This window comes from Camponotus vicinus, unplaced genomic scaffold (assembly GCF_025532165.1).
Source record: "Camponotus vicinus isolate PSW18456_S1 unplaced genomic scaffold, iyCamVici1.0 SCAF_4, whole genome shotgun sequence".
Taxonomy (NCBI): domain Eukaryota; kingdom Metazoa; phylum Arthropoda; class Insecta; order Hymenoptera; family Formicidae; genus Camponotus; species Camponotus vicinus.
In genome coordinates this window covers 716,207-739,702 of record NW_028141976.1, presented here as the reverse complement: position 1 = coordinate 739,702, position 23,496 = coordinate 716,207, and the positions used below count along the sequence as shown (strand labels likewise).

At 30.1% G+C, this 23,496-nt stretch overlaps 3 protein-coding genes across 9 annotated transcripts in view; 1 reads left to right on the top strand and 2 right to left on the bottom strand.

Moving 5' to 3' along the window:
• Nucleotides 1-8,696, bottom strand: part of Cad (homeotic protein caudal) — a 35,342-nt gene extending 26,646 nt beyond the window's left edge. Inside the window, exons 1-2 of one of the 2 annotated variants that reach the window (XM_083096945.1) lie at nucleotides 7,098-8,696; nucleotides 6,039-6,137 (exon numbers count right to left, since the gene is read on the bottom strand). The gene's annotated coding sequence lies outside the window, so the exon portion shown is untranslated. The remainder of the gene's footprint in view (nucleotides 1-6,038; nucleotides 6,138-7,097) is intronic. The other variant, XM_083096948.1, reaches the window with a different exon arrangement.
• A 656-nt stretch (nucleotides 8,697-9,352) lies between these two features.
• On the bottom strand, nucleotides 9,353-23,487 carry Pi3k68d (phosphatidylinositol-4-phosphate 3-kinase catalytic subunit Pi3K68D). Of its 5 annotated transcripts, XM_083096341.1 has the most exons (26): nucleotides 23,022-23,477; nucleotides 22,333-22,574; nucleotides 21,947-22,165; nucleotides 21,604-21,674; nucleotides 21,437-21,543; nucleotides 20,666-20,927; nucleotides 19,902-20,122; nucleotides 19,717-19,825; nucleotides 19,468-19,629; nucleotides 19,140-19,369; nucleotides 18,964-19,063; nucleotides 18,458-18,877; nucleotides 18,163-18,364; nucleotides 17,903-18,076; nucleotides 17,510-17,770; nucleotides 17,217-17,405; nucleotides 16,890-17,121; nucleotides 16,532-16,678; nucleotides 16,165-16,413; nucleotides 15,638-16,074; nucleotides 15,288-15,444; nucleotides 14,083-14,318; nucleotides 13,719-13,919; nucleotides 10,606-10,802; nucleotides 9,944-10,191; nucleotides 9,353-9,814 (listed from the first exon to the last, which is right to left on the bottom strand). In XM_083096341.1, the coding sequence occupies exons 2-26, from the start codon at nucleotides 22,572-22,574 to the stop codon at nucleotides 9,641-9,643; spliced, it is 5,247 nt and encodes a 1,748-aa protein (XP_082952467.1). In that variant the 5' UTR covers nucleotides 23,022-23,477; the 3' UTR covers nucleotides 9,353-9,640. The 5 variants fall into 5 exon arrangements, with proteins under 5 accessions (XP_082952467.1, XP_082952464.1, XP_082952465.1 ...); XM_083096338.1 differs by having other exon boundaries at nucleotides 21,437-21,674; XM_083096339.1 differs by lacking the exon at nucleotides 23,022-23,477 and adding an exon at nucleotides 22,732-22,985 and having other exon boundaries at nucleotides 21,437-21,674.
• Nucleotides 11,315-12,893, top strand: LOC145969998 (uncharacterized). 2 transcript variants are annotated; one of them, XM_083096344.1, is made up of 3 exons: nucleotides 11,315-11,551; nucleotides 11,646-11,748; nucleotides 11,882-12,893. In XM_083096344.1, exon 3 carries the CDS (start codon nucleotides 11,886-11,888, stop codon nucleotides 12,384-12,386), a length of 501 nt encoding a protein of 166 aa, XP_082952470.1. In that variant the 5' UTR covers nucleotides 11,315-11,551; nucleotides 11,646-11,748; nucleotides 11,882-11,885; the 3' UTR covers nucleotides 12,387-12,893. The 2 variants fall into 2 exon arrangements, with proteins under 2 accessions (XP_082952470.1, XP_082952469.1); XM_083096343.1 differs by having other exon boundaries at nucleotides 11,316-11,551; nucleotides 11,862-12,892.
• Nucleotides 23,488-23,496: the final 9 nt, after the last annotated feature.

Genomic DNA, 23,496 nt, shown 5'->3' with positions numbered 1-23,496 from the left:
TTTTAACTTCTTTCCGTTAATTTACATCTTAAGTAATTCAGGCCATCAGATATAGGAGAATAATAATTTCTTTCGATAAACATGAAAAAAGAAAAACGAAAAGCTTGATCAAACGAAGATAATTCGATATAATTCTCGCGTTGTGCAGAGTAGAGAGTTATAGTTACGCGAGGGCCCGCGGACATTAATTGGCGGACATCTTCTTCGTTGCTTCGCCGAGCCGACTTTAATGATCAACCTATAAAAATGTTTTCTATTTTTTTATGGTGCCATAAACACTTCACCGCGCTGAAGGCGCGCGTAGAGTGCCCGCTGCAGCTTATTTATGCATTGCATGACGATATCTTCTTATAGCATTCCTATTATAATTAATTTGTCGATCATTTTATTTTTTTTTAAATTAATTGCTTACAAAAAGTTTTCATAAAATATCTATATATTTATATTTATATATGCATACACATGCATTTTCAAATCAAATTATATATTAATGAACATAAAATTGGAATGATATTGTATTTATCTGAGATAATTTTGCACTTGGATGTTGTTGGATTTTTAAGCAATCATCAAAAAGTTTAATTATAAAATACCGTTTTACAAACTGGAATATCATAAAATGTAATCTTCGCAATTTAATTCTGTTGGTACTTCTTTTGGCTTAAAATTTCTCGCCACTTTCGATTTACTCTTTAATTTTCGTTTATGAATATGATATCGATTTCTCATAAGACCCAAAAATGTCATAGTTTATTTTCGCGTTGAATGCTCTCTGTTATGTCCAAAAGATAACTCGGAATTCCTAGCAGAACATTTAGTTATACTGCAACGCGGTGGTCGTGAAGCGCAACCTCTCGATTATAGCACCTGCGGGAAGCGTGATGGCACATCAGAGCACCGCAACGTCTCATAACTTTACATAAAATTAGTACCTAAAAGCCCTTCGTCCTCGAGGGCCGCGGAAAGCTCTCGCACTGGCATTATAGCCGGTCAGAAGTTCAAACGTTTAATCGACGAATATAACATTAGATCCTGGAAGCGCGTAATATTATAATCGAGAAATTATCTCAAGTATGGTTCAAAATACGATGACTAATCGAAAATCGTTATATTTAAACAAAACTAGTAATTTAATAATCTCAATCGATTGTAAATTAATAAAAACATTATGATCGTATATTGAATAAAATTGTAAGAAACAGATCTTTTGTATGAAATCGATAAAAGGGGGAATTTATGAAAGTTTAAGATGTTGTCATCACATTTTATACATATTTTTATTATATATTTATAAACATATGTTGTATTTAAATTATATTTACGCGATGATTCGTATTAATTACATTTTATTAATCCGCAAAATCGTGCTTGCCAAACTCTGTGTGGAATTTTTTGAAATTTGATTGAAGAATTGAATTTAAAAAAATGATTTGAATGATTTATTGGATATCCGTGCTACATAGTATGTCACAGTTGTCGCACAACACAGCGTATACGATATCTCAGTAAGTACACGTAGAGGTATTAATTGCGATTGCATAATATTTACAACGATGCTTTAAATAGAAATTCTCTTTCTCGTTCTTGTGAAGAATTCCGCAGAACGTATACTAGAAAGTTACTCATTAAGATTGTATATAACATTGTGCTTCGGCTAATTTATTGTTGTTATTCCCGGGTGACTTGTCAGCAGGTTTTTGTAAGTTCAAAATGGTTTACTGAACACAGCGACATGTGTTACACATAATTTTCTTTTAATTGCATTACAAAACCAAAAATTATCATTGTATTTTGTTATTAAATTTTATTATTATATAATTAATAATAATTTATCGGCGGCAGCATACGCGAAATAATAGATATATATTTTTATTTGATGAAGATGTGTGTGAAGAGCTGAAGCACCTCGGAGTAAGAATTCAGCAGGTCTAACGATATCGAGATTTAGATCGAATGAGTTATCAGATAGAGCAACGGAAAGCGACTAACATTCTCTCGCAATAAAATATAATCGCTTTCTTCGCTAATTTAATGATTTGGTTATATATTTTTAAATTAATATTTTTAATTCATATTTGAATTCAATATTCGATCCTTCTCTCTCTGATTATATACAATATACTTAAGTTCAAATATATTTTGTATCGTGCTTTAATAGAAAGTATGAAATAATGCCATCAAATAATTTAAATAATAAAAAGCTGATATTTTCATGTTATTATAATCTGATAAAATGCATATTTCGCGAGATTTATTTGATCGAAATCTGTTGTGTAAACAATCAACAAATTCAGTTATATTTTTGAATACTGTACAATTTTAGGAAGATATAAAAGACTATACTTAAAGAAAATAACAATACCTCTGATGCAAAAATATGTATTAATCTTTATATAAAATATTAAAAATTATTTATTATTATCATTATTTAAATCTTTTCTTAAACAAAATAACTTTAATTCGAGATATTTTTTACAACTCTATTATTAAAAAAAAAATTTAATATGTACACTTAGACACTGTATATTCAATCTTTATAGGCTTCTCGCTTATCTAATTCTATATTTAGATATTTACATGTTTAGATATCTCATCTGTAGTTGCAAATATTTTTCGAGTAAACCTAAAGTAAAATTCATATAAAGATTAAGTTCATTCATTCCGATAACATTAAAAAAAAAGTCTTTAGCGAAAAATTCTAGTGTCAAATCTTTGTAGACCGCATGTGCGGACGCATGTTTATATTATATAATAATTTTCCTCTTAGGCGAGGGATTTTCGTTAATGTTTCGGAAAGCATCCGGAAATGCATCCAGCACACTCGCAGAGAACAAATGTTCGGATCTCTGAGTCTCATTAAGACGCCGAAAAGAAAAAAAGAAAGTTTTAACCTTGAGTTTGGTGTTGACACGTTTCACATTTAGGATAAGTTACGCTATTGTTAGGATATTACAATGCTTCGCCATTTCTACGACCGGTTTAAAATAAATGAACAAAAAATCGACTTAAATATGCATAAACATGAAAGAATCAATAGTAATTATTTAACAATGTTATATTGAAGTAATTATATGTATATATATAAAATAAATTATAAAATATTTCATCGGTCTTTAAGTTTAAATCAGATTTAATTATAAAAAATTATTTATTATAAAAATTTATTATAACAAATTTTTATTCAAATCCAAATTTAGCGCATTATATTTTGAAAATGATCAAAAGAAAGGACCGAAACGTTCAATTTAATTAAAGAATATTTTTAGATAATTGAGACTATTTATTGTGCTGGGCTTTTATTAGATATTCAAATGCATTTGTAATTAATTTTATTAGAGGAATTTGTTGCCTGTTTATAAATAAATAATTATATTTATACGAATACATAAAATAAAGCGTGAATTAAGAGTTTGACAAAAAAATATCAGAATAAAACGATTAGATTTAATGATCAAAAAGAAAATGTGTTGAATCAGATATTTATTACGTGTGTGGGTCAGAGCGAGAGATATATGTATATATTTATTGATTTATAAAAAATTCTGAAGAATATAATGGCAGAGTTGAATTATGAGTAGCAAAAAGATTTCTATTTTAAAGATAAAAATCTAAAAATGTTGCATAGATATTAATTCTATACATATATATATCTGCCATGATTTACGATATTCCGTTGAGATCTGATAGAAAAAAATTTAATTCAACAAATTTAATCCAGCAAACAAGTTATTCTTGGGCTCGTAAACCATTCAAAATTCTAAACTCCTCCTCTTTAAAGACATTTAAAAGTTCCTTTTGTGTATCATGGAGAGAGGGAAATTTTCGCAGTGTAGGCTACCATCAAGAAACGCGGAACGACCAATTGAAATTCTCGATTTCTTCCATATTTCTAAAGGTGAGTTTCTTATAATAGGTGAGGTTCTTATAAGCAGGTAACAGATCGTAAACATAAGTAAAGAATTCAGAATGAAAAGAGGAATACATATATATTTGGAAGAATACATACATACATACATATAGATACAGTTTCAATGTATTCAATGGTTGTCCATTATGTTACTTATATACACCCACAGAAAAGATTTCTAAATTTAATGCTATTACACTTCAATCTATCATAAAATAGGATCGATATAGCGCCAATCATATTTTTTATTAAAAAAAGAATATTTTAATCTTAAATAGAAAATTCTTAAATCTAGAATAAAATGATCCTGATACTATCTACAAAAGACGACAGATGCATGTCGGTTTCACGCAACTACTGCGAAAAAATTGTATTCTTAACTTAAGAATATGCCACTTATCTTTAGAATATATACCACTAAAATAAGCGCTAAGAGGATACTCTTAAGTTAAGAGGATCTTCTAAAGAGATATATTCTTAATACACAGAGAAAAATATTTTTTTGGAATTAATAAATTTTGCTGAAGTCAAATAAATTTAATTATTGGTCTAAAAGTTTTTTCCGCCTAATTTGAAATAATCTGTTTAATATTCTGAATCCCAACAAGGAATCCAGATTATTAAATAAATTATTTTAAATTCAACTTGAAATTAAATTGATAAACAGTGATGTCAGAAAGAGGATGCGGCTCAAATGCACATAGAGAACCTGTGTGTGAGCAGGCGTCCTCTCTTCCGCATCACTGCTAAAGGAGAAAAATATACTTTAGATCTTATGTTAATACAAGTCCTTTATATACATTTCATGGTAAATATTGAGTACGAGAAAAATTAAGAGTGGTGTCGCTGCATAGCGGTAAATGAAGAAACATGTCGCGCACACGAAAATCGAGTTGCGGCGTAGAAGTCGCAAATTAAGAATATATTCTTATTTATTAAATGGCGCTAATATCAAATTATTCTAAGTGCAAGAATATATAGCTTAGATTTCTTTATATTATTCTTGTTTCCAGATTATAAAGACAATCTTATTTAATTCGAGAGAGAAGAATAAGAATTATTGTTTTAGTTTTAAAATTGTTTCATTTTTATACTACATAAGATTGTGACCGGATTAAATGTGTCAAGAATATTTTTTGTCTTGTTATTAGAAATCCTTTCTGAGGGTGTACACGTATGCGCTTTATTTTTAGACAAAGCGCGAATATTTATGTGAATCATTGAATATATTGAAATACATTTTTTCTTCCAAATATATATACATATATATATATATATATATATATATATATATATATATATATATATACTTCTCGTGTAAAAAGTAAATATCATGGCGAATCGCGAGTTTTATGAATGTGAGTATGCATTCTAAGTATGCGAGTGCGCACTCTAAGAGTTCAATTGAATAATTTTATACATAGAATTTTAACTATGCAGCGAAAAATTGGACAAACCTTGGATATTATATTTGTTCAATTTTATGTGAAGATTGTACTTGAATTTTAAATTGATTTGAAAGATTAATTTAAATTTTAAATAAAACAAGTTTCATTCAGAATATTTTCGACCTTGTTACAGTGTTTTCGTGAAGCATTAGTTAAAAGTTATCGGTTCAAATATGATTACATAAAATGCGAAATTGCATCAGCTTGAATAAAGCTATTCTATAAATTAAGACTTAATTAAGCCTTGAACTTATACGGCTTTAAAAGATTATATTTAAGATTAAATTTTATATCACACACGCATACATAAAATCTCAATGTCGAAAATAATAATTTTAATTTTAATGTAACAGGGATACATATTTGACAAATTTAAACACAATATAAAAAAGTTTTAAAAGATTTTTAAAAAACTATAGCTCTATGTATAAATTCGTTGTGTGTGTTAATAAATAAATATTTTATTATTTAATTTTTCAATTAAATTTGAATCTAATTTTGTTTAAAATATTTTTCACGAAAAGAAAAAGAGAAAAAGAGATTTTGTTTATATATAAATATATTCAAAAATATTGCTATAAAAACTTTCAGCTAAAAAATTTCGAGGGATATTGTATTTCTTAAGTGTGAGATTTTAAGCAGATATAAAAAATTGAATAAAAAAATTATTCTCTTTCATTTACCTTTTTTTTCATGTCACTCTAGATGTTCGGCTTTTCTTATCCTTTTAATCATTTTTCCTAATCAGCTCCATTTTTATTTTTCCCAGTCTTTCTTCTCTTCTACAAAAAAATATTATAAGATATTAATACATACTTTTATTTTTTTTAAGTATTAATTAATATTATTAGTATTATTAATATTAATATATCAATTCTATATAATTATTATTAATTTTACTAAGTATTGTATAATCAAATATTTTGTTAAAAATTTAAGCTGAAGAATGATCAATAATAGAGCTATAGCTGTTGATAGTGCATGCATATTAAATCGAAAAAAATTATTATATATTATTACATTCAAACATTTCGATTCCGCATTTATATACTAAATTAAAACTGATACACGAAAACGTATTCTAAATCATCGGAAGTTATAACAGATTATTAAAAAATACGCGCACATACATATTATAAGAGTCATCCATGTTTTAACCGACGATAATACTCGTCGGTGACGCGTTCTTCATATTGAAAAAAATATAAACACATCTCTAAGTTAATATAATACTGTTGAAGTCAAAACAAAAGACAAAAGAAATAAATACAGAAAAGAAAACGTTAAATAAACAGAAATTGAAATTACATCTTATAATGATTAAAATATTAAACAAATTTATCGTAAAAAATCTCAAAGGGCAGTTTCGAAACATTTAGATATACTAATATGTAATAATTATTTTTCAATTTAATATATATATACCCACTGTCAACAGCACTCTATTATTGGCTATCCTTTAATTCAAGCTTTTGAGTTTTATCATTGGGCTGTCATTATGCATGTTTTTATTTTAATTTTAAATATTCTTAATTAATTATATAATGATTAGTGATTAATCGTTAAAAATTAAAATACTAAAAAAATGCATACATTAATTTATTTTCTGCAAACATTTACTTAAAAAAATTCGGTCATAGACTTTTTCATATATCTAGTGTCATAACCCTTATAAATAAGTTTTGAACATAAATAGTGTAAATCTCTCTATGTTTTTTACATTAATTATATACTATACTCACAGTGTTATAAAATCAGCTTCCTCAATCTTCTTTTTAATTACGCAGATATGTTATTTAATACAGATATTATTTTAATTCACCGCAGCGTAAGATAAACGAGTTTTCTGTTTAAATTCATTTGAAGGTCTCTTTTGCTTTTATCAGAGGGAAATTTAAAAGTAGACGTGCGCATGTGCGTGAGCGTTAATAAATTTCAACCGTCGATAAAATCATTATTTGGTGTATGTCCGTGTTAACATCAAATGGTGACTTTATCGACAGTGTTAAAAGGCGTTTAGTAGCTAAATAATCCCATTATATAATTACATTATTGTGCAGATTTAATGATTATATTACAAATACCGCTATCAGACTCTCTCTGATTTAAAGCGATTAGCGGGCATATATATAAATATATATATTTTTTTCCAATTTAAAATTTTATAAAGATCCGTGAAACGCATGAAATTGTTAGGCTTTTCTATATACATATAAATGAAAAGCAATTATATTATTTTCAAGCTAAATGATAGAGTTTTAGAGGTTATTGAGAAAAATAACTTTTCTTGAATTTATAGATAGAATTGTAGCATAATATATTTGTGTGTATATGATATACAAACATATACTGCGGTATAAGATAATTAAAGATGATTTACTATGTGAATTTGATAGCATATTTACATAATTTCATTAATATTATATTCATTTATTATAAATGAGGCCATACATAGACAGGCAATATATATGTGTATATTTTTCTCCTAATGATAAAATAACATCATAAAAGTCAGTGAAATATGTTTGTGAACCTGTGTGTGTGTTTGTGTTGTGCTATACATATATATTATATAAAATTTCAATTTTAATCAGATATATGTGATAAAAAATTGTATAGAGTTTCATTTCATTTTCATTTAGAGACTTAGACTATAAAGTATTTCTAAAAAAGTTTAGTATTATAGCTGATTAGAAATTACCATACTTATATGATATAAAATGCATTAGATTTCTATTTACAATTGATGATCAATATAGTTGATAAAAAGTGATATAAATAAATAAGTGTATAAAATTTCTGTAAAAGAGTAAACTTCCAATATATATAGTTTCCAATATATATATAGAAACTTCCAATATATATAGATAATATATAGATTAAATTCATGCTAAATTTTTCATATTTTTTAAAGATATTTTTTCATTGAAAATATATAATTAAAGAATTATAGATATATATAAACATAGATATATATATAATTCTAAACTTTCACAACATTTTTTTCTTTCTATTTGTTACGCATGCTCATGCATATGCGTATTTAGATAATTTTTTTAGGTATAATTATTATATATCCTAACATTTTTAGCAATTTTTGTAGAAGTTGACTCTTTTTACTCTCTATTTCTTTATATATAACTATCTCTTTTTCGGGATATCACACAATTTTTAATATTTACTATACAGGGTGACCCATTTTAACTTAGGCAGCCAAATAACTCGAAAAATAAGCAAGATAGAGAAAAATGTTTTAGACAAAAGTTGTATGGTTTCGAGGGGGCCATAAGATGGTATCATTGGTTTGACCTTGAAGAGTCATTTGAAGGTCACGTGAAGGTCACTTCAATTTTTTTAAATGGAACATCCTATATATTTTTGTACATTCTTGTAGCTCATCTCGAGAGCTTTCCAAAACACTATAATTAAGTACATTTTCGTTAAGTACTTTTTGAGTTATGAGGCTTGAAATAATTTCTTAATTTTACATAAACCGTAAAATATCTTGTAAAATATTCATTTTTCGATTACCTTACCTTAATAGTTTTATGTACAAAATAATGAGAGGAATCAATTGGTGTAAAGAAAACACATAGTTGTTTCGAAGAAAAAATATATAATTTGCAATTAACAATTCCATATTTTTTCTTAAAAACAACTATGTGTTTTCTTTACACCAATTGATTCCTCTCATTATTTTGTACATAAAAGTATTAAGGTAAGATAATCGAAAAATGAATATTTTACAAGATATTTTACGGTTTATGTAAAATTAAGAAATTATTTCAAGCATCATAACTCAAAAAGTACTTAACGGAAAGGTACTTAATTATAGTGTTTTGGAAAGCTCTCGAAATAAGCTACAAGAATGTACAAAAATATATAGGGTATTCCATTTAAAAAAATTGAAGTGACCTTCACGTGACCTTCAAATGACTCTTCAAGGTCAAACCAATGATACCATCTTATGGCCCCCTCGAAACCATACAACTTTTGTCTAAAACATTTTTCTCTATCTTGCTTATTTTTCGAGTTATTTGGCTGCCTAAGTTAAAATGGGTCACCCTGTATAGAATCTTCAATAAAAGTTAAAAAACGAATCTCTAGTCGAGATGCACGAAAATATATAAATAAAAACTACTTTTACCTCGCGAAGCATGGTGATTATTGCACTTGCTTGTGCATAAAAAGGTTTAAATGTGTGCTAACGTTACGTTTCCTATATATCTTAATAATCATATTTATGAGCATTAAGAGAACTTTCGGAACAGTCTTCGTACTCGCCTCATCGTACACTACCTAATGGAAACCATTCAATTGTTTCATTTGTTAAATCAAGACGTCCGAGTGGTAAACTTATACCACCAAGAAATTCATTCTCTTGTAATGTATCGTGATTCCATATAGTTGCTTCGAGTGTTTTTTCTCTGATCACTTCTAGAGGCATTCTATACTCCAACTAAAGAGTCAATAAAAATGATAACATCACTAAAGAGTCAATAAAAATGATAACATCACTTAACTATTAAATGATTCATATATCTTTTACTTGCTCACAAAACTTGTTAAATCTGATTTTATTACTTACCATCTCCATAAATGATGGATGACAGTTTTTCTTTACTACTTTCGTTTTCCGTTTCGTCACCTTTGTAGGATCGGGTTTAAGATATACCTTTACGTATGTGTTCGGCTCTTGAGCATTAGCGACTTTGGGGAGTCCTCGGGCGTGACAAACCATGACGGACAGAGTGCCACGAGTGTAATGAAGAGACAATTTGATTTGACCGCTCTGTATATTATCTCTAATTCTCTTTTCGGCCCACCAATCTCCAACTATTGTACACAAATGACATTGTCTGTTACTATTCCTATTCCATAAATTATTAATTCTATTACAAGATTCAAACATTCATAATTGAAAATCAGCAAGTGTTGGACGATTATTTTCATCAATTTCATTATCTTTTTTACAGCTTTTCTGACAGCGAATCTTTATTTTCAAATATTATCATAATTGTGCAATATATGTTGAGTATGTTTTATACATGTGTAAATTTAAAAAAAATATATATTATATATATATATATATATATATATATATATATTATAAATATATATTATATATATATATTTTTTTAAATTTATACATGTATATATAAAACATACTCAACATATATTGCACAATTATGATAATATTTGAAAATAAAAATATTAAAAAAAATATAATATATATATTAGAGAATATACCTTTGACTTTACGTAAACGTATGTCGGCATTTTGTTGGTCTCGTAACAATGGATGGAAAAAAGTATATACCAAATCGCTCTGAGATATCTCAGGTGCCATTTTGAATAAACTTACAAGGAACTTCTCTATATCCGCTCGCCGTTTATCAGCTACTTGTTTAATATTAGAACGTCCTACGCTTATCCCACTCGGCAAACTGTAAAAAAAGATAGAAAAAGTCGAGATTTTTTACTCTGTCGAAATGCCATAAATGGGGATACTTTCGCGTATTCGATATTATATAAACACTCTATTTTCGCGTCTCTGGAAAATTATAATGTATATATATCAGACGATGTCTCATAAATAAACAATATAGCAGAAGCCAAACATATTAAGCCAAACGTGTTAAGCAGTATAGCATTGAAATCAGCAAGTGTTGGACGATTATTTTCATCAATTTCATTATCTTTTTTACAGTAATAGCATTGAAATTTTTATATTATAGGAGGATCATAAATTTAAACAGCGTTTTAATTTGTGACAGGAATGCCAGTTCTAAATAATTCGCTTCTTACAATATTAGTGCTTAAAGAATTTTATGCAATATTTGCCACTCAATCTTTGAATGACTTGTCGTGATATGTGTGGCTAATATCGGATAATCTAAAGATAAAGCATATCAAGAGATACGATATTATGTATCAAGAGTTTTTGCGTTTTATATCTCCTTATATACGCTTTGAGAACTTGCTACGTGCTGGTTCTATTTTGTCATATTCACTTTTTTGATACTTCGCGGAAAGTTTTTGTTTATGATAACGTGTGTAAGCAGATTTATGTGTGATTGCTTAAAATATAATAACATTCTGATTATATCATTCGACTTTTTGTGATAATTTGATACTTGATATCTATTTTCTTCCACAAGCAAAGTGATAATAATTCTTTTAACAATTTTACATTGTAAGTATTTATCTATATATAATAATTATTATATACACATTATCTTATATTAATATTGCAAAACACAATAAAAAAGATAATAAATTAATTTTAGGGGAGATATATAAAAAAAATAATAAATATACTGTACTTTCAAAGGAGATCTACCAAATTACAGCTTGTTAGTACATTACAGATTTTTCTTTTTTTTCGCACGAGTGAGTAAGCTTATATCTTCGCAATATATATATATATATATATATATATATATATATATATATATACATTCGTAAAATTATCAATAAAAAAGCATCATTTGTATATTTTTAAGGTTTAACATTAAATTTTAAGAAAGATGGGTTTAAAATGGTTTCGAGCACATTTATCGCTGAAGAAGTTGAAGAAAGAAGCGTCTAGAGTTCCAGGAATGAGAGGTTTATATCGAAGAACTTCGCATTTTGAATCGAATGTGAAAAATGAAGTCTCTTCTCCTTCAATCACCAGTGATTCGACAGCAATTGCCAATAAAGAACAAGCGCAACATAACCGTTCGAAAGCAGACCTTGCGAGTCAATTATCATCATCATCATCAATTGATTCGCAAGAGCATGATAATCATGAGAATGTAAACACGAACCCTTCTACATCCAAAGATTCAGATTTAAAAGAACAAACCTTGCCACAAGATGAGGAATCAAATAAGAAGAATAAAGAGCAAAGTGATAGTTCAGATAACGAGTTAGTTGATTCAAAAGAACAATCCTTATCACAGAAGGAATCAAATAATATGAATAAAAAGCGAAGTAATAATTCAGATACAAAAAATCGTTCGGAAAATGAGTGGTTGGTGATTTAATAAGAGAAAAATATGTTATAGAAAGTATCATATGTAGAAAAATATCTTATATATGTTCGATACTTTTGTCTCGATTTAGATATTTCTCTATGTTAAATTTATCATATACAGGGTGTATCAGACCACCCGTGCCAGCCAAATATCTCGAAAACCAAGAACGACAGACAAAAATATTTCAGACAAAAGTTGTAGGGTTTCAAGTAACGTATTATATAGTAATATTGGTACGACCTTGAATAGTGTTGTCAAGGTCACGTGAAGGTCATCTTAAATTTCTTAAATGGAATCCCCTATTTTTCATTACATATTCTTGTAGCTTATCTCGAGGGCTTTTCAAAACACTATAATAAAGTATTTTTTCATTGAGTACTTTTCGAGTTATGAGGCTTTAAATAATCTCTTAATTTTACATAAATCATAAAATATCTAGTAAAATATTCATTTTTCGATTATCTTACTTTAATATCTTTATTATGTACAAAATAATGAGAGGAATCAATTGGTGTAAAGAAAACACAAAATTGTTTCGAAAAAAAAAATGTAATTTGCAATTAACAATTACATTTTTTTTTCGAAACAATTTTGTGTTTTCTTTACACCAATTGATTCCTCTCATTATTTTGTACATAATAAAGATATTAAAGTAAGATAATCGAAAAATGAATATTTTACTAGATATTTTATGATTTATGTAAAATTAAGAGATTATTTAAAGCCTCATAACTCGAAAAGTACTCAATGAAAAAATACTTTATTATAGTGTTTTGAAAAGCCCTCGAGATAAGCTACAAGAATATGTAATGAAAAATAGGGGATTCCATTTAAGAAATTTAAGATGACCTTCACGTGACCTTGACAACACTATTCAAGGTCGTACCAATATTACTATATAATACGTTACTTGAAACCCTACAACTTTTGTCTGAAATATTTTTGTCTGTCGTTCTTGGTTTTCGAGATATTTGGCTGGCACGGGTGGTCTGATACACCCTGTATATATATGATAAATGTTACATAGAGAAATATCTGAAAAATGTTACATATATATTTAATTTATATACTCAAAATTAATTTAGCTTAAATTAATTTTGAGTATACATATAATTATATATAAAAAATAAGACAAATTAATTTAGCTTTAATTATATATAGAATCACACAATAACAAATACATATTATATATTCATATATAAAAATATGAAGTACTTTAAAATATAAATAGATATGCAATGTATAAGTTTTAAGTCTTGCCTTAAGCATTATGAAAAGTATTAAGATAATAATAACAATGAGATAAAATGATAAAAATAGAATATGTCGTGTAATCTTTACCTGGCTACTTTAGCAAGTGGAAAATGTATGCACAATTTCTGGTAGAATTCACAAAACTCTTTGTACGATCGGAACAGATACGTCGGATCCGGTTGTCCTTTTCGTTGTATTCGCAAAATATACATGTAATATTTTTCTGGATCGTAACGTTTTTGATATCCGTGAACTTGCACGCTTGTTAATTGACCTTCCTGTTGCATCCTACAATGATTATACGAATATAAAGCTTGTATTATAATTGTATAAGTAATTATAAATAAATCAAATAGCATTCGTGAAAAACTATAAGAGTTATATTTTCAAATTTTCCAATTTTTTTGCGATTGCGATCGATTATATAATATCAAAGATAGAAAATACTCACGTGTATGTACGCGGAATGAAGGACAGCAGTTCTCCCTCGCTGTGATCGCCGGAGAATCTCAGCTGTGCCAGATTATGCAAGAAGAAGTTGAATTGCGTGAACCAGCTCTTCAAGGAACTTTCTATCATTCGAGCGAAGGTCGCCGCTGCTTCGGGATTCGTTTGCCCAGGAAGCAGTGCCTTCTGCACGTAACTTACAGCGTCCATAGTAACCCCAGGGATACCGGACGAAGTCATCTGCGAAGTGGTGTACTCATTCATTTTTGCTTTATTTAAATGATCTTTTATTTCGATGTCGTGCAATTTTCGTGCTATAACATCTTGTTTATGCGTTTGATCGAAAAGATTTTTCCGGGATATTAAGTCATCCATTGTGTATGAATTTATCTCTTTTAAGGTGATAACAAATGGATTTCTCTATTCGTCGGCAATGTTGATTTTTATGAAGATTTTGTGATAATATTATAACGATTCGTCAACTTTTATTCACTTCCAATGACACTTTACTCTCAACATGATTGACTCAAACTGCTACAGCATACGATATTTTGTAAGAGTGCAGGCGATAATGACCAATTAACAACATCGTGTATAGTTTAGTGCGATAGCGGTCCGCTTTCTGATAAAACATTACGGATAAAGTCCTTCCGTTGTGGCTTTATTGTTTTCATAGCGATGTCGAAGACCACAGAATTCGTAAATTCTTTATTTAAAATATATCTTATTTGTATGCATTATATATTTTACATAAAAAATATGCTTGCATTTATAAGAATAATTAATTAATTAAGAATTTCTATTACATATTTTTATATTATTAGTTGAAGTACCAAAGAAGTACAGGTCCTTTTAGAATAATTTAATTTTAATTTAATTTTAATTTTGTTATTTAATATCTATAACTTTATTTCAATTTAATTATACAATATAAATAGATTATTCTAAAAAAAACAATCTTTCTGGATAAAAATTTGGTACACAGTATAAAATTAATTAGAAATAAAAAAATATTATGTTAACAATTCATTTGTTATCCGTAATTATATGTATAAAACAATATTTTGGCAAAGACAGAATCCAATTGGATTTTATAGAAAAACTGAGAAATTATAGGAAGTTAATAAGATTGCGAATAGCATTCGTATTTTTCTTTTTCAATTAGGAGAATTAATTTTTTTTTAAGTATAAATGTTATATATAACATACCAAGCCAAAAAGATGAAGAATCAGATTTCCATGTTTCCGTACTATATTAAAAGCTTGACAGCACAGATCCACGAAATGGTGAAATTTCGCTGAGGGTTTATCGCCACCATTTATAACATATGCCATATCTGATGTTAGCACAAACGGCGTTCGGTCTCTGAAAATTGAAAAAGTATAAGTAAAACATACTTGTTATTCGAATTAAAATAGAAATAAAACATGCAATTTATGTATTGCAATGTATCAGGGACAAATGGATAATACAATGTAACTCGCATAAGCATCGTTAAATATGCATAAGAAAATCGCTAAATATGCATATACAATAAATTGTTGTGTATGTATGCTACCTCTTAAAGTTTCCAAACATTTGCGCATCACCAAGGAATTTTCCAAAATCGATATGGAACAAATGACCAGATGTTTTTAACATAATATTATCATTATGTCTATCACAAATTCCTAAAATATAAGTGGCGACGCTATAACCAGCGCAAGACGCGGTGAAGTTTTCCACCGCCCTTTCGTATTCCAGTTCTGATGGATTATGCTTCGCCAGCCATTCTGCGATCGGTCGATCCTTAAATGATCCGGTTAATCCGAATTCAACTTGGATCTTCCGTAATGTTTCTGCATTCGTTACCATTTCTATCATTCCACGTTTGTGGCCAGTAGGTACACAGGCAAAAGTGACAATTTTCAGATCGAGGCCTTCCTTTAACCACAATTTGTCCATGATACGTACCATTTGGAGAGTCAACATATCTTGCTGTAAATCATCGCCGACCTGAACAGAAAAAGCGTCACATATACATATACATGTGGAATAAAATAGTTTTATAAAAGATTTGTATTAAATTAGTTCGAAAATACATACCTTGAAGATTGCCGGACTTATTACATTGTCGCAACTAATGAAGTTAATTTTTAATGGAAGAGTGAACGACGGGAAATAGGCGCACGTCTGTACACTAATACCGTATACTAACTTACTAGGAGACAATGGTAAACATGTACCATCATCCTCCATTAATTGACAATGTATATTTTGCAAACCAGTTTTAAGCGTATCCATTCGTAATGATTCCTTCGTAATTTTGATATTTTCAGCTATTTCATGCAGATTCTATAAGACAAGTTGCAAATTAAATCATATGGTCGTTTGATGCAAAATTCATATATATATATATATATATATATATATATATATATATAATTAAAATACATATATAATTAAAACGTACTTTAACTAGCAATTGTTGGGTCAGGAAACTATTTCTCAGCGCATCTCCAATAACTGCCAATAATGCTCTTAACATTAATTGCAATCTTAGTTGATAACGAGCACAACTGATAGCTTTATCATCTTCTATAGCGATTTCAGCAGAATTCTGAAGAAATGATATCTTTTATTACAATAATTTTTATATGATCTAAAGCGCGATAAGCAATTTTATTCGCTTAATTTTATCATTTATATAAATATATAAGTAATTTTTTTAATCACTACAATCCCTTTTTATTGCAATGAGGATATTTTGTTACTACTAAATGTTCAATACACAAGCAATTAATAATGTTTAACGCTCACGATCACCCAACCTGTACCTGGGGACTCTGTCCCGGCAGCGCTTGAGTTAATAACCAGTAAATATGATGGGCCACTCTTGGTGAAAATAAGGCACGCTCTAACAAGAATCGAGTCAGAGGTGAAGCTTCGTATGTCTCGTGTTTCATTGCTTGAAGTAGCTGTGGCAAGTAATCGACAAGTTCGTCATTACTTAACTCGCGAATCCATCCGACTGCCATTTCTCTGACTTTCATATCTGGGAAACTATGAGAAACAAAAACGTGATATTCTATGATATATTCTTTGTCCTTTTAAGAAATTCTATAATGGAGAAATAATCTCCAACAATAAAAACATACCATGGTAGAAGTAATTGTAGGGCTTGTATCGGAGGCAGTGAACTCCAAACTCTGAGCGAAGCGTGTAAATCCGGCAAGCACGCCCAATCCCAACTATGCGCAGCTAATAATACTTTAGGTAAAGCTTCGGGTCTATCGTGTAAGTAATGTCTTTTCTCCCATAAAATTTCTCTTTCGTCAATGGGTGGTCTGGAAATAAGAATTGATTTTTACAGAACATATATTGAGGTTTAGAATTTTACAAATATCTTTTATTACTTTAGGATCGTTACATTAGAATCATTAAAGCATACCTGGAGAACGTATCCTGCTGTGTAATATCTATCAATAGTTCTTGTGTATTTTGATCTAGCGAATTAAAGTCTAACGATTCCACATCGTAATCTCTCAATTCCGATGGGAATAATACCTTTCCTCCGTAATCAGGCAATTCTAAGCCTATAATGGGATGAGTATCGCCACGGGGGTGAATTCCAGGTGCCGGCGCTGGACCTAATCTTTTGTCTGCGATGGCTGGCCAAAGGGACAGGAAAAAACTCCCTTGGCTCATAACACTACAATAGAAAATAAAGATGTATGAAAATGTATGCAAGAAAACAGATGATGTATCTCATTAAAGATGAAAAGATGAAATTTTGCTCGAAATTTGCGTGAAAATCATGGTAAATTATTTACAGCACACTTACCCGTCATAATCAAAGAACTGTATAGCACCCCATCCGAGTTCTTCCTTTTGCATCGCATTCTCTGCGGACGAGTTTGATTCGTGCTCGGCAGGTTGTAAAGTTCGGCCGTAAAGAACTAGCACAAGTCTAGCTTCTCTTGGTACTTGACAGACACTTATTCCGCGAAATTCCAGCCTAATGTAAATTATATGGTTCTTATGCAATTTCTTAAGTGTATTTCTTCTGAAAAGTAGACGTATCGTATGCATTCCCGTTCTTACCATGAATTAAATAAAATTCTTGGGTAAAAATTCGTGCTGACTGTCATTGGTTCCGACAAAACCGGATTTCCTACCGGCCTGGTTCCATGAAAGATTTGAGCTGCTACTATATAGTCGTCGTGTTTCCATGTGGTTGGCAGCCTATGTACAGCTCCGACACGTACCAGAATAGTATCGATTACTTCTGACGAAATTAATGTATCTGTTAAAGAAAAATAATTTATTATTATTTATATATATATTATATTTTAACAATGCCGATTTTTTATGCATGTATCTTGCATGTTTTTCTTACTTGTGGGAAATTCTCCTTTGCTATTTAATTGAAAATCAACTCTGAACGCGTGACAGTACGTCTCGACGAGTTCTTGAATGGCATCGCGAATTTTATGACAATGCGAGGAAATCACGTCGGGAAACTTTTTTCTCAAAGTAACTACAGCATAATCGCCATCCTCGTGTATGATTTCGGGTTTTTTACATTCTATATTGGCTGTGTGAGATTGCGGTAAAAATTGGCAGCACGCATTTACGAAATTGTCAACAGCTTCCGTGATCTCGAACGTCTCAATGCTTCCCATTAAGGCACACACCGCTTTTACTGCTTGTACTACGCAGTGTGGTTGAAGTTGAGGTAGCAAGACAGAACCCTGATTTGTGTTTACCAATTGTAATGCAGCGTTCTCTACGCGTTCCATTTCTTTCTCTACTGTCTCTATAATTGGAAAGTACAATATCTATGTAGATATATCATAAATAAGAAATTTTTCTATATACATGTATGCAAATAGAATGCTATACCTAATAAAATAATTAATGTATCATACGAAATGGGTTGCAAAGGTTCATTTGGTAGGATATCTTCTAATCTTAAACACTGATCACAATTATCATCTTGCAGCTGGAAAAGAAAAATCATGTAATTAGTGTTTGAATAACTAAATGCTTATACAAATATTTACACATGTGATACTGACTGTTCGAGCAATTGATTGTTTAATTTGTGCTCTGCTCATAATAGCTAATTCAATATCCTTTTCCAACTTAATACATTGATGTATATATTCATATTGTGCTAAAGTCGTATTAGGTGCGAGATATTCAGCTAGACCCCATACTCTTAAACAATACTTTTCTACGTTTACCGTATCCTCATCTTCTAAGGAACAGGCGACATTCAAGATAACGTGCTCAACACTACAATTCACTGAAATATAATATTTAAAGGAATATAATATGCAAAGAGAAGTTATGCATCTTAATATAAAACAATATATCTTGATTTAAAACAAATTCTTTACTTACCATTGCAAGTAAAAGAAATAGAAGGTGTAGGATCTTTATCATTATTGGCTAATTGCGGATGAACTACTAATTTTATACTTGTGCCATCAGGATATAAACTCTCCATTATTGGACTAACAACGTATCCAATATTTGTATTGGGATCATTAAATGGAAATTCGCCTTAAATAATATCGAATTAAATAAAATTATGAATAACGAAAACATATATCGGTTAAAATATAATGCATAATGAAATATTTTACTAACTTCGTATAGATTTTATCATCTTATGAAATGCCTTCAAATCGCAATCATGAAGAGATGATCTGGTTTTTATGACAGTTACATTTTCGTACAATCGTGTTTGACGTTTTTGCTAAAAATAATATCAAAATATAATTATAATTATTTAATTTGCTAACATTTTTAGACAAAATTTTTCCGATACTTACTCGACGATCTAAAGAAGTTTTTCGTCTCTCTATGGTGTTCCATGCGGACGAATTGCGAGGAGGCAATGGAGGCGGTGCAGCTGGTGACATAGCTGGCGATTTCGCCGATTTTTCGACAGCAGCGTAAACTGGATCCGAGTTGGCGCTTTCGTTTGTGCTGTACATGTAATCAAATGGATCGAATGGATCGTATACACTACCGCTAACTTGTGATTGTAAATCTGTAAAAAAAGTTGACCTACAGTAGTAATAAAAAATCTTTTTACTTACATATAAGAAATATTTTCGGATGTATTTCAAATTTTGTTTTATACTATAACATCAATAATTTACAATAGAATTTTTATTATATGAATAGTACTATCTAGGAAACAGATAGAGAATAAAGATATAATGTTGCAACAGAAATATGTTTAGATATTATATGAAATATGTTTAGATGTATATTATATATCATTAATTCGAGTCTAAATTTCACAGACAGAAATATCAATAAGATGTAACTATTACTAACATTTTAATATTAAAAATAAAATGTAATGCAATAAATTACATAAAAAACAGTGTTATTATACAGACAGAAAAGTTAGATATTGAATTGCCAAGTCGACGTTTTGCATTAAAAAAAAAAAATAATAAATAAAAAAGAATTGTGAAATTATAAACTTTACCGAAAGCTCATCAATGACAGAACTTTTTAAATGCATAATTAATTCGAATAATAGAAATTTTACCAATATAAAATATGAGATAATATAATTTACCGTCTTTATATTCTTGCACAGATTCGTTTGCACTGTCAGTTTTAATAAGTAATGGATCGAATGCTTCCAATACGCTAACTCGCACATTTGTTTTGTCCTCTGTTTGCTCAAAACTATTCAAATCTATAAGATTGCTATTTGGTTTCTTCTCTATCACTTTTAATACATTCAACTGTTCATCATCTATGCAAAATGTCGGTATTGACGGGGCGCAAATGGTAGGTGCAGCGGTTGGTCTATAATTTGTAGGCAATGGAGGAATCTAAAAAAGAAATATAAAACTTTTGATATTCTCTTTCATTATTCTGTCATGCATCAATGGATATTCTTTGCTTGAAAAAGCTAGCGATACAAAAATATATGATGCAAATATTTTCGCATTCACTAGAAAAGAGGCAAAGCGTGAAAATATGTTTGATTAATTGGCACATTTTGTACATATGCTATATTGGTGATATTATATGAAAAGATAAGTTAAGATAAAAATTACTTTAAATAATACTATAAAAGAAAATGGGACTATTATAAGCATCTCTCAAATCTTCAGATGTATGAGATACCTGTCCGAAGAAAAGATGCTTAAAGATAATAAATTTCCATGCAGGCTGTAAGAAAGACTGCACTTTAACATACTGCTTTGTATTAATTTACATTTAAAGTTGTATTGATAAAAAAAAAGAAGAAAAAGAAAAAATAAAAAGAAAAAAAAAACACTGTAAATTGGAAATGTTTATTTCAGAACAAAGCGGAGTCTATGTAAATTTTTACTACCTGTGGTGCAATATCAGGTACATTATTGCTAACACTATTAGCTCTTGACATGATAGGACTAATTCCCGGTGTTCCTGGCGTGCATGGTGCTGTGGAAGATCGTGGACCTGGAGACAGAGAATGATATCTAAAATCTCTGGAATGATATGCACCAACCGAGCTATTACTTCGGGACACTCTTGATTGTTTCTTCAATAATGATGGATGTGTATCCCAATTTGGTTCTAGTGGTGCTTTTCTGCAACAAAAAGTGTTTAATAGCTTCAATAATTCATACAAGAACATAACATTATTGTTGTTCAAACTAAAGAAAGAAAAAAATGACTTGGCAAATACCTTTGCAAGTGTATAAATCGTTTGATTAATAATTCATTTTTTATATGAACCTCGTGATTTATTTTAAAATATTAAAATAGAAATAATACAACTATATAATATGTATAAAAATAAGTTTTATATAAAAAATTATAACTAAAAATATAATTTTATGTATTGTTATAAAAATATTACGGTGGTGGTGGTGGTGGTGGTGAGCAATATTCCACCAGATTATCCTGCTTCACGGGGCTTGTAAAATTGATCAAATCACTAGAAGAACTCTGACTTGCGGTGGTAGCTGTTGAATTTCTTCTACATGGTATCGGAGGTGGTGGTGCTAATATTATAGTATTCTTTTGATTCGTTTGATTATTAATGAACCCGGGTCTTGGTCGGCTCCTGCATTGAGATCTGTTGAACATTAAATGTTAAATTATTTAATCATTCTCACATAGAATAAATCAAAACTCTTATAAAGAGATATATATTAATCATAAATCAATAGAGACATGTTATTAAATGTTATTAATTTCTAATAATATTAAAAGAATATGAAAAATCCTTGGAAAAATCTTTACCTTTCTCCTTGTAAACCATCTGTCTCCGATGTTGCACTATTTGTATTGCACACATTTTTCTGCGTAATGCACGATTGCTCCACATTACTAATTTCCGAGCGTAACTTTTGTAATCTAAATTTCTCTAAAGCCAAGCTTTCCAAACTGAGAGCTTGAGCCCGTTCCAAATCCTCTTGAAATTGTCTTTCATGGTCAATCACCGCAGTCCTTTGATTGTAGGTGCTTCTACCGTAGTGTGACATCTAGAATCAGAGAAACAGCTGTTAATACATATCACGTTTAGCGTCTCGTTGACAGATCACATTTCGAGATAAGTTGCAGGATATGCTATGCATGTTGTACACGGATGTACACTAGAATCAAAGGCAGCAAGGCACAGTGCAAATCACTCTAACCTACATTAAACAGAGATGCGATAAAACATAACAATTATCGAGACTTTCGCTCGTTTTAACGAGGTGGACGATCGCTCTGATCTCCAGGAGGTCGTCCCAGGAGATCATTTGTTGATTATCGACCGCGTTACTCCATTCTAAACAGGACAAAAAATCTCTCGGGTATCGCGCTGGCGACGACGCGTACGCTACTGGCTCGCCAGTAATGTAATATTAGATTGATAAGAATGGGAGAAGCGCGCGTTTAAAGGGCCGAGTTATCGCTTCCGCGACCGGAAGAGACTCGTGGCTCACCGTGGCATTATTCCCGACGAGGCGTCTCTCGTTGACAGGTGCTCCTCATAAACGTCTGTGTGTGAGTGTCCTTTCTCTCTCTCTCCTTTTGCAATGTCGTCCTCGTCGAGCCTAGCGCTCCGATTTCAATTTTCACCGAAATATCTCTACAGATTTGACGGGGAACCGCGAGTGCACTGACTCGCGAATACTGTTATTGTACGATCGGTCAACGCACGGGGCACGGGTTTGCGTTGTGAGGAGTAAACAGCGTGCCGGGGAAGCTGACGGCACCGAGAGAGGAGAATAGCGGTGGTGTTAACTCTTCCGTTGTGTGTTGCCTTTAACGAGCCAAGCGCGCAGACCGTCGCGCGCCGCGACTTACGTGCCGCGCGCTCCGATCAGCTGACGACGACAGAGAGCCTTATTTGATTGCGGTTCCGATTCAATTTATGGTGCGCGTAGGCTCGCGGAGTAACGTCCGCTCTCTCCTTCG

Coding starts and splice junctions, on each gene's coding strand:
- Pi3k68d (XM_083096338.1), bottom strand. CDS start 22,574: ATGTCACACTACGGTAGAAGCACCTACAATCAAAGGACTGCGGTGATT. Junction 19,630..19,716: donor GATGATAAAATCTATACGAA/GTTAGTAAAATA, acceptor ATATTATTTAAG/GCGAATTTCCATTTAATGAT. Junction 17,406..17,509: donor CAGCAGGATACGTTCTCCAG/GTATGCTTTAAT, acceptor TCTTATTTCCAG/ACCACCCATTGACGAAAGAG.
- LOC145969998 (XM_083096344.1), top strand. CDS start 11,886: ATGGGTTTAAAATGGTTTCGAGCACATTTATCGCTGAAGAAGTTGAAG.